General features: G+C 50.8%; 2 protein-coding genes across 4 annotated transcripts; one reads left to right on the top strand and one right to left on the bottom strand.

Moving 5' to 3' along the window:
- Window positions 1-429: 429 nt before the first annotated feature.
- On the bottom strand, window positions 430-6,498 carry RFESD (Rieske Fe-S domain containing). 3 transcript variants are annotated; one of them, XM_041120936.1, is made up of 5 exons: window positions 5,699-6,498; window positions 4,330-4,608; window positions 3,349-3,529; window positions 3,224-3,258; window positions 430-2,994 (listed from the first exon to the last, which is right to left on the bottom strand). In XM_041120936.1, the coding sequence occupies exons 2-5, from the start codon at window positions 4,405-4,407 to the stop codon at window positions 2,701-2,703; spliced, it is 588 nt and encodes a 195-aa protein (XP_040976870.1). In that variant the 5' UTR covers window positions 4,408-4,608; window positions 5,699-6,498; the 3' UTR covers window positions 430-2,700. The 3 variants fall into 3 exon arrangements, with proteins under 3 accessions (XP_040976870.1, XP_040976869.1, XP_029861003.1); XM_041120935.1 differs by having other exon boundaries at window positions 4,330-5,551; XM_030005143.2 differs by having other exon boundaries at window positions 4,330-6,498.
- A 359-nt stretch (window positions 6,499-6,857) lies between these two features.
- Window positions 6,858-8,564, top strand: GPR150 (G protein-coupled receptor 150). Its single transcript, XM_030005142.2, has one exon. The coding sequence runs from the start codon at window positions 6,915-6,917 to the stop codon at window positions 8,160-8,162; it is 1,248 nt and encodes a 415-aa protein (XP_029861002.1). The 5' UTR covers window positions 6,858-6,914; the 3' UTR covers window positions 8,163-8,564.
- The last annotated feature ends 1,889 nt before the right edge of the window (window positions 8,565-10,453 follow it).

The raw sequence follows: 10,453 nt of genomic DNA on the forward strand, positions 1-10,453 counted from the left end.
ATATCAGTATAACTAGAAACCTAGAAAGGGCTGGCAGGACAAGAGACTCAGAAATGCCCAACTCTGGGACATTAAATGGTTACCATATTTTCAAATTAGGTGTGTATTCTATCACTTCAAAGCTCAGACAAATAAAACGGAATACTGCCTATATTTTTTTAAAGGTAGCAACTTTAACACGCTGTAGGTTTTGTTCTTTGCTGTTGAAAAATAAAATAAAAAAAAAAAAAAAAAAAAAAAGACAATCTAACAGCCAGACAACTCTCCCTCCTTTGTTCACAGCCACCCGAGTTAACAATTCTCTGTTCCTTCTGTGATCATCAATGAGAAAATTGAGGGGAAAGCAAACTAACTGACAAACTGTAGATATTAAATCAATGCGATCTCCCCGAGAATAAGAACATGTTTAAAGTAAAAGAAAAAAACACCTTAAAAGCTTGCAGATAGTTATTATGCTTGAGAAGTACCGAAGAAAAGGGACTTATCTAAGCCTAGACATGCAGTTCTACTGATTTCATATGATTAACAGCAAACATATGATTAAACACTTTGCTGGACTTTACCCAGAAAATGCAGTTTTACAAAAGCCTGACCACTCTTCCACAAATATGAACATGTTCATGAAACTTTCAAGCAAAACCTCCTATTACTAACATTCTACTAAATGTCATACATGTAACAGCCTATTACTCATAAATGGTACTTTCTTAAACTGAACTGCATCTTTATTTATTTAAATAGTCCATTTCTATTAATGCAGTACATTAAAAAAAAAAGCAATAAAAATACTATCTAAGCAACCACATGAGTCAATGCACATATATCTGAAGATCTTATAATGCTTTTTTTTTCATATGATCCATGTCTTTCAGTAGGACAAGACATCCATGGTTAAGTTCCGTCGCGGATGCAGGTATTTGGGTGAGGAGGGAGGGAAGCGAAGCAACTCTCCAACCCCCCCTGCGCTGCCCGAAGGGATGCGTGCTCCAGGCGCCTCGGAGTATCAGCTGTGTCACCTCCCCACCTGCCTCACCTTCCCGACATCTACCCTGTGGCTGCAAGAGGAGTGAGGAAGAGAAGGTTATGTATTCCTTTAAAAAACGAAGAAAACACACAAACAAAAAAAACCCCACAGAACTGGTCAGTACGTAACAGCATTTCCTGGCAGACGATCGAGACGTGATTCGGAAGGCAGGCATTTGCATCTCATCTCATCGGCACTGGCTGGCTAAGTGGCCAGCGAGAGGAAGAGGAGGAGGAGGAGGAGGAAGAAAGCATTTCTGTGCTGTAGTCCTTATAAAATAGAAAACTGAAACAGGTCATCTCAACGGCACTGTGAAGGTGCCACGTCTCCCTGTCAACCATGAAAACAATGTAAGGAGGCATGATCAGAGGTGGAGATCTAAATTTAAATACGGTGAAATTAACTGATTGTGCGCTTTGCTTTTTTCATTGTGATCAGCTGGGCACAGATGTTTTCCTCTGATACTTCCCTATGCCTCACTACTTTTAAATACATTTATATGAACAATGATGTTGACACAGACCTACTTACCCTTCACATCCATTAAGAGCAAGACAACTCACCGCATGCACAAGAGAAACTTGCAGATGAAGACCAGGCAACTTCAAACTGAACCTGATCGTGACCAAACTTTGCAAACAGCCAACAAATCACCCAAAAATGCACCCCAAAGAGTTGCAGCCATGCAGCTGCAGCCGTGCAAGGCAATGTTAAGCATTCACACAGTATCTTTGCAGCCTGGACCCTATGGGCTGGGCAGAAGGACCCACCGTGTCCCAGAGCCCATCCTGCCCTCACCCAGCACAGCATGGAGGGAAACTTTCTCGGAGGGGTTATTGGGGCAGATCTGATATTATACTGTGAACGCACATAGAGAAACCTAACTTTTGGCTCTAAATAGAAAGCACACTTTTTCAAATGAATGTATAAGGATGTATTGACAATAAATAAAAACAAACAAACAAGAGCCGCTACATTACGTATCAGGTTTTTATACCCAACAGCTTCTTCCTTGTCCAACAGAATCAGGAGAACAAGCTATACATGACAAATACTCGTCACATTATTTGATGAACTACCAAAAGGAGTTCATTGAGGAGAAGGAAAATCAGTACTTCTATGGACTCATGGTAGTAATACACAAATAGGCATAAAAAAGGTCACTAAAATGTGCTCAAGTTTTGTACTTTGTGGCACTTACTAAACATCCAGAGATTGCTCACGTATCTACAGAGTTAAAAATTTCCATGTCATTTATACCGAAGGCATTATAAGTATAAACTGTTAAGTATATAAACATAACCTTTACACCTGACTATTTACCTTAAACTGTGTAATGTGTTTTATAAGCAGTAACATACTACACTCCCTCCTAAAAAGTAAAACAATTCTAGCAAAACAGGATTTCTAAAATATCAAATATTATGAAGCACTCTGCTGTAAACAAGTCTTTTTGAAATGCAAGTTAAAAAAAAAATCATTGGCACAAGATCAGTTGCATTTCTAACAACGCAGAGCTTCTTATCTTACTGAATTCTACGTGTTTCAATGCTTTCACATAACATTAAGAATAGAATTTAATCTGTAGACAATCTTCACAGCCATAGTACATTTTTATTTCACGACAATTGTTCTTCGTTAGGGCATTCACCAGAATTCTGCTTTCTGGCTGTGACTTACTCTGCTGCTTGTGAGTTGCTTTGTTTTTCCATAGCTAAATCACCACTATTTTTGTACTTGTCAGCAAAATAATCTGAGTCAAAGCTTACAGACAAATCTGGAGGACTCACATAAACGTTTCCATTGTCTATTGTGACTTTATGAATCCTTTGTTTGACTCCTTTTGATTGCCACTGTGGTGTTGGTGATGGCTCCAAAGGGTTTATTCCTTCATATAATCCTTCTCCTGTTTCCAAAGTAATTTTATACTTATGCCAAGGACAAACAATACATGCTTGACCATTGATATCCTGCAAGAAGAAGAAGAAAAAATAGCACGTCATCAGCTTCTGATTCTTCTCCTGGAAGAGTATCTAGGACAAAAGACATGTTTGGTGATTTGGCTACATGGCTGTCTGCTGTTTTACATATATAACCCCTTCTTTTGATGTCAGGTTTAGATAAAACTATTCAAAAAGATGCGTTACAAGTTTTCACATGACTCTATGACGCTACGTTATTTTTATTTTGCTTACATACCTCTATTTCTCCAAGACGTAAAGGGCCTCCTTCATCTGAAACACAGTAGAACACAGTATTAATTTATGCAGCAGATTTTACGCTTAATTGTTGCAACATTGAGATTGTATGTACAAATATCTTACGGTAGCAGCGAGAGTCCATAGCATGAAATTTCCCTTCATGGTAGAAAACAACAACTTCTCTGCCATTGACTTTGGCTGTCACTCTTCGGGACTTCTTTATGTCATCTTCTTTGCCAATCAATATAAGACCATCTGGCTCCATCTCAACTGTTCCTGTGCTTGAGCTGCACAAATCCACATCCTTAAAAGACAAAAAATTTAAAAAGCCACTTATAAAGCAGTTCATGTTTAGATTTCTATGTGTAGAATGGATGTCTTGGTCCCAGAGAAAATGCCAACCCATTTAACACGAGATGAAAGGAACAGAAGTTCTAGTAACAGGCTATCAACGAGCACACGAAGCAAAGCACAGGAGTTGGGTGATCATGTTTAGCCAACGTCTTCACTAACAGAACCGGGACTAGGAAAACCAGCTGTTGCAAACCTGATGCCTGAGGCTGAGGCAAGATAAATTCTCAATCACTATTCATTTACTCTGCACTTTAATCGCCTTATCCCCTGGAAAGCTATATGCAAAAAAATACAAGGACACTACTTGTAAAATACTATACCGTTTAGCTATGCAAAGGGAAAACAGTAGCATTTAGGTGTAAATCCAATACTCTCTAAATTATACTATGGCTAGAAATACAGACTGATATAACCCGATAAAAAATTTCCTCTGCAAAGGGAAAAAAAAATTTGTTTATTGAGAAGCTGTATTCAACCTGGCCTTTTGAGCAAAAGTGTCCACCTTTCCCTTCCTCCTCTTACATATTTCAAACATCCAATAGCCTCTCCCTCTCCCACCAGAGGACATAAGCATTCCTATTAAATTTGCTTACAATTAGCTACTGCGTTCCAGTCCCCTCTGAATGCCCAGCACAACCATACCACCCTTGCTTCCTCAGAAAATCAGGGTAAAAAAGGCCGTTGTACATGCCGGGACCAAAGGGGATCCCGCTGCAGGGGGGTGCAGAGCCACGAAGAGCCGCACCGTACCTTAGGTCCGCGCCAGATCGCAACGGAGATGAGAAAGCAGACGAAGAAATGGAGGCTGAGAATGATGAGGTCCAGCATCGCCTCTCTTCGCTGTGCCTATGGCAGCTGTCCTGCCTTGTCCACATATCTAACGTCATGCCTCGCAGCCCCTCTTTACGTGCAAACCAGAGGCAGCAGGGCTGGCCCCTATAGCACCAGGGGCAGGATGTATGGAGGCTCAGCACGGCAGGACCCAGCTCTGCCAGTGCTGATAAGGAGCAGGGACGTGCTGGGGCTGGCCTGATAACAGAAGAAGAGAACTCCGGGTTCCTCCCGCCACCATCCCCGCCGTGACCCCGTGCCACCACCGCCTCCTCCAAGCGGGACGCGCTGAATCAAAACCCTGCTCAGAGCCGTGCGTTACGTTACGTGTTTATTCGGGATCAGCAACTGCGTGCTTCCTAATAAACCGTTACAGGCGGGAAGACTGGTACAAGTGACGGTGTGGCATTTTCAAGGCCGGTTGTTATCTGATTTGCACACGCTCAACCGTAAGGACTGACCCTCTGCTTTCCCGTTTACAGGAACTTCCACCCAGTCTTACCTAGAAACTGAAACGTCACTGTCAGACTCACAGGACGATCCAGTACGACATTCACGCTTATTTTCTGAAGAAAATAAGCACAGCGCATAGCAAACTAACCACAAGAATGGGACTAGGAGATCCCCAGTTTTTTGCTCTTTTTACACCTTTCAGCTTACTCTGCCTATAAACTTTCCAAATTGGCCAAAATCTTAACATGCAGAAGCCTGTAGTTAGAAACACTCTTACGAAGACACCTCTAAAAAATTTTGTGTCTATATACATACACATTCAGAAACAGACACACATACACACACATGTATCTATACACAGCAATGCACACACACACATACATAAGTACATCCAAACCTGTCTTAAAATAACACTTGGCAGCAAACCCCCAGCTCATTTAGTGATGACATGTCTACAGTCAGCCTGGGTTTTGTATACATAAATTATCTAGGCATCCCCGGTCTGAAACCTGGCTCAGACTGTCAGCACGTTGTAGGCCCTACATGGCCCACCAGCATAAACAATTAATGGCCAACAGCTTCATTTTACAGTCAAGGCTTCCACACTTAACCTACAAGCCCTGTAACCAGACCCTCTTACTGCAGGCCTACTGTTGGCCACTTTCTCATCCATGAAGCAGACGTGTAGCTGCAAAGTATGAACAGAACACGAGAGATTTCAACCTAGAGCAGCCCAGGAGGCAGTGAAAGCCCCAAAGGAGGCAGCAGTTTCTTGCCTAGAGGAGTCCCCTGAGTTTCGGACAAGACCCAGCATAAGGGAAGGGCAACAACAGACCTCCGAGGTGGTTTTCACCCGGTGTCACCTTCTCCGCTTCCGTCTCAGCCCCTGGCTTGGTGCCACCTGGACAACATGGCTGGAACCAGATGAACGAAGACCTGCTTTCTCCCCCCTTTCTTCAAACAGTGCAGCCATGGGCGTTAAGCGTGGATCGGGAGACAGCTGAGCTGGTGACCATCGCCTGCCTATCCAAAGCCCATCAAAATGGCAATCTGCCTGCCTGCCCTCTCACAGCCCCTTGGGAAACACACTCTCCATCGCAATCTAAGGTGAAATAACAACCAGTTTAGGTTGCTCCCATTTTTTCCAGGCCGATGACTGTGTTAAAAAACATCTGCCGAAACAAGAGATGGAGTACCACGGCCCACATAAGCCCCCTGGATCCCAGGACAGAATCCTGAGCTACCAGCCGGCTACCAAGAGTGACACCTAGCCATGGAAGTAAAACCATTTCCATCAAAAAGAGGAAAGGTTATCATCTCCCCTCCCTGGCACTCCGCCACACACACACACGTGAAGTTGATTTTCTGCTAGATTTTTCCTGATGTCTTCTTCAGGGTTTGGCCGCTTTGACGTTTCCCGAGTCAGCCGGCACCGCGCTGGACGGCGGCATCCCTGCAGCCATCTGGTGGGAACGACAGTCGAAGGGATTCGGGAGCAGCGAAAGGATTCGTTTCCCGGCTAGAAACACAGCTGCGTTTACGAGTCGTAGTCATTCACGGCTGTACCCCGCTCCGACTCCTTCTCCCACCTTTGGGGAAAGGGAAAACGACCCCCCCCCCCCCCCCCCCAGCCCCGGGCGGTCCGTGGGCCCGACGTGCCCCGCGGACACGGGTGGCGGGGCGGGCATCCGTCGGGGGTCGCGCCGGGTGCCAGCACCTCCCGTGCGGAGACCGGCAGAAGGGGCGACGGGACCCCCACCGCTCCCCCGCGGAGGAGAGGGGGTGGGGGGGCGGAGGGGGGGGGGGGGGGGGCCGGCAGCGGACCCCCCTCCGCCGGGGCTGTGCTGCCGGCATCGGGCGGGCGGAGGCTACCGAGCCAGCGGGCTCAGACGCCCGCCGGTGCCGGGGGCGGGGGCGTGCGATCCGCCGTGCGCGCAGCCCACCCCCCGGTGCCGGCTGACGGCCAGCCCCTATAAATGCCTCCGGGGAGCTGCTCCGCCGCCACCGCCGCCGCCGCCGGGGGAAAAGCTCGGGGGACCCGAACGGGCGCGATGGAGGACGAGGAGGACCCGTTCCCCCCCGGCCTCAACCTCTCCTCCCCCGGCGCCCCCCAAGCTCTCCCCGTCCCGCGGGCGGCCGGGGCGGGCGCCGTCCTTCTGCTGGCGCTGGCGGGCAACGGGCTGGTGCTGCGGCGGCTGTGGGGCTGCCGGCCGCGCCGGCGAAGGGACCTGCTGGTGGGGCACCTGGCGCTGGCCGACCTGGCGGGCTGCGGGCTGGCTCTGCTGCCGCGGTTGGCGGCCGAGCTCCGCGGCCCCGCCGGTGCCCCCGGCCCCGCCGCCTGCCGCCTGCTGCCGCTGCTGCAGCGCTGCGGTCCGCTGGCCTCGGCCCACGGGCTGGTGCTGCTGGCGCTGGAGCGGCGGCGACCGGGTCTGCCCGCCCGCGGCTTGGCCGCCCTGGGCTGGCTGCTGGCTCCGCTCCTCGCCCTGCCCCAGGCCTTCGCCTTCCGCCCGGCTCCGCGCCCCGGCGAGCCCCGTTGCCGCAGCGTCTTCGAGGAGCTGCCGCCTTGGCAAGGCCTGGCCTTCGCCGCCTACGGGGCGGCCACCGGCTTCCTGGCGCCCGCCGGGCTCCTCTGCTGGGCCTGCGCCCGCAGCCCGCCCGCCCTCGGGGCCGCCCGACGGGCGGCGGGCGGCGGGCGGCGGCGCCGGGGGCCGGCGGGGAGCGGCGGGCGCCTCGCCCGCGGGCGGGCGCGGGTGCTGCGGCTGCCGCTGGTGCTGGCGGCTCTCTTCGCTCTCTGCCGCCTGCCCCGCTGCGCGATGGAGCTCGGCTTGGCCTCGGCGCCCGGCGGCGGCGGGCGGCGGGAGGCGCTGGCGGCGCTGGGCATCGTGGAGGCGGCCAACAGCGCCCTCAACCCCTACGCCTGCCTGCTCCTCCACGGCCGCCGCCGTCGCCGGGGCCCCTGCGGGACCGGGACGGCGACGACCGCCGCCGCCTGCTGCTGCCCCCGCCGCCCCCGACGGTCGGGGCCGACGCGGGGCCGCCCTCCGCCGCCCGCTCCGCCGCCGCCGCCGCCGCGCCCGCACCCCGAGCACCGCCGGCACCCCGAGCACCGCCGGCACCCCGGGCGCCCCCGGCACCCCGAGCCCCGTAGGCACACCGAGAACCGCCGGCACCCCGAGCACACCCGGCGTCCCGAGCGCCCCCGGCACCCCGAGCCCCGTAGGCACCCCGAGAACCGCCGGCACCCGCGGCTCCCCCGGCGTCCCGTCGCCCGCAGCAGCCGCGCCCGGGGTGTGCGTTAGCGCGGTGACGGCGCGGTGAGGGCGCGGCGGCGGCGGCGGCGGCGGCGGCGGAGGCTCCGGTCCCGAGAAGGGGATGGGACGGGACGGGACGGGGCTGGGCGCTGGGAAGCGTTTGGGCGGCCGCACGACGGTGCCCGCGGTCCTTCACCTTGGCGCAGCACCTGGGGGATTGTCTTTCCTTGTTTTGTTTCTGCTCTTTTCGGTGTGCTCTCGTGTCAAACACGCTTACGGAGGAGCGGGCAGTAGCGGCGGGATGTCCGTTGCTATGCAAGCTGCCCGAACGTTGTTCCCGTTCAGAGCCCGACTGACTTGTCATCCTTACAAAGCCTTACGAGTATTTCGGTCGTACTTTGTGGCTTTCGTGACACCTCGTTCAGAAATAAAATCGCTCAGTCCAAGAAACTTCTCTTTTTGTCGTTGCTGTTGCTGTTTAAATCCAGCTGGAAAAGTATGCATGTGACCATTTCATTTCAGGCAGGCTGGTGCGTACTTCTTGCGTTAGTTAACTAATCGGCTGTACAGACGGAGCAGGGGGCTGCAACAGGCACACTGCGATGGGATGTACATGTATAAAATGCATCCCTGCTTGTGGCAAAAGTCCTCTCAAATGCTGGGGGTTTTTGTCTAAAACACAGCATGTTTCAAGGCAGAGCGATGAAGACTCTCACTGCTCTGAGATGTACCCATTTAGCTCCAGTTTTATTCATAAGATTTCCATTACACCCACTTCACCAGCCGAATATTCTTTGTCACGTTGACACTACAAATTAAGCCAAACCTACATCTTCCTGCAATACGAGAGCCTTAGTTCTGTAGGGCTGGGCACGAATGATGTGCAGCATTCATAGCTGGTAGCATATACGTATCGATACCCTCAATATGTTGATGATAGCTCACATGTATGAAAACGATGATTGACAAACCAGAGCAGGAAACAGCGAGAGCTCTGCATCTGCAGATGGGAGCCGTGTTAGATGCCGTCGTCTGACCCAGGAGACACCTCACTGATACCTGACGGAGCCTGCACCCCCACATCTGGTTGCCGCGGTAGAATCCCAGTCCGACTGATGCCCTCGAGGAGCCCGAGACGCTTTAACACAAACTGAAGTGTGTTTATGCTGTGATTGCGTGAAGCTGTTTCTCCCCCAGAGACCCTGGCTGTACTTTCTGTGCAGGTACTACCAGCATGGGGAGCAGCGTGGCCGTCTCTGCAGGTTTCAGTGGCTGCGTAGCATTTTTAAGGGTGACTTCTGTGTTCAGAGGAAGCTGCCAAGTGGGGCTTTTCAGTTCTTACAGTCTGCAGCGGCGTGCGTGCATTTGGGCTCTCCCTAACGCTGCTCACACGGGGAATGAAGGTCAGTTCAGGGCAAGGCTCCTACTTGTACAGCGTCTCGCTGGCTCTTCAGCAGGGCTTTTCCTTGCTTATTCTGGGTGACAGATCAGCACTGGTTCAGTGACACAGGACCTGAGGCTCGTTATATCCTTGCTCTCTATCTGGCTTTCACCAACCTATCCAATAATCTTCCAATTTATTTTTTTTCTCCACGTCTCACTCTTTTCTACGGGCGTCGCATCGTGTATCAAAACTGTCTCTCAGTGGGTGCTCCTGTTTTACCGGAGTTACTTGTAGAGGTACCAGATGCTGTCTGACAAGTAGCTGTAGCATCTCAATCTTAACAGGCTTCCTCCAAGGAACTGAGACTTTAAGATGACTTTTCTTAGAAGACATTGCTCCAAAACCAGTGACCTCGTGTGATGTTTTTACAGAACCCGATTACAATAATTCACATCTACTCATAATTACTGCTGCTGATGAAGAGTTATTATAAAGGTGAGTAAAGCTGAAACTGTGCTGTGTAAATGGGACTGAACTTTGTTCAGTAAGAAATAAATAGTGGTGAAGCCTACATCACCACCCAGCACGCGGAAAGGAGCTGTAAAGAGCATCCCAGGGGCATTTGGCTCCCTGATCTACTGCAGGATCACACATACCTTGGCCATTCTTGACAAATATTTTCAACTTATCTTTAATAAATTCCAGTGACAGAGTTGAGATAGGTTCTCTACTCAAGCTGTTTTAATGTTTAACCATTTATTGTTCTTTTATCTCCAAATAGCTCATCAGAACAGCCCTGCGTGAAAAACAGACGTTTCTTTTTCTGCCCTCAGCGGCATTTGCCGTGCTCTTCTATGAGCCGTATTCGTAGTTGAGGACTTGTCAAGGTTTCTCTGATGGCTGAAACAAACCTAATATGATTCACAAGTCACTTTTTATATTATTTTCCATCTGT

Source organism: Aquila chrysaetos, chromosome Z, assembly GCF_900496995.4.
Source record: "Aquila chrysaetos chrysaetos chromosome Z, bAquChr1.4, whole genome shotgun sequence".
Lineage (NCBI taxonomy): Eukaryota > Metazoa > Chordata > Aves > Accipitriformes > Accipitridae > Aquila > Aquila chrysaetos.

What these genes read in the sequence shown, in the direction of transcription:
- RFESD (XM_041120936.1), bottom strand. Translation starts at nt 4,407, where the DNA reads ATGCTGGACCTCATCATTCTCAGCCTCCATTTCTTCGTCTGCTTTCTC. An exon ending in CGATCTGGCGCGGACCTAAG is followed by an intron (nt 3,530 to 4,329) that starts GTACGGTGCGGC and finishes TTGTCTTTTAAG; the next exon opens with GATGTGGATTTGTGCAGCTC. An exon ending in TACGTCTTGGAGAAATAGAG is followed by an intron (nt 2,995 to 3,223) that starts GTATGTAAGCAA and finishes TTCTTCTTGCAG; the next exon opens with GATATCAATGGTCAAGCATG.
- GPR150 (XM_030005142.2), top strand. Translation starts at nt 6,915, where the DNA reads ATGGAGGACGAGGAGGACCCGTTCCCCCCCGGCCTCAACCTCTCCTCC.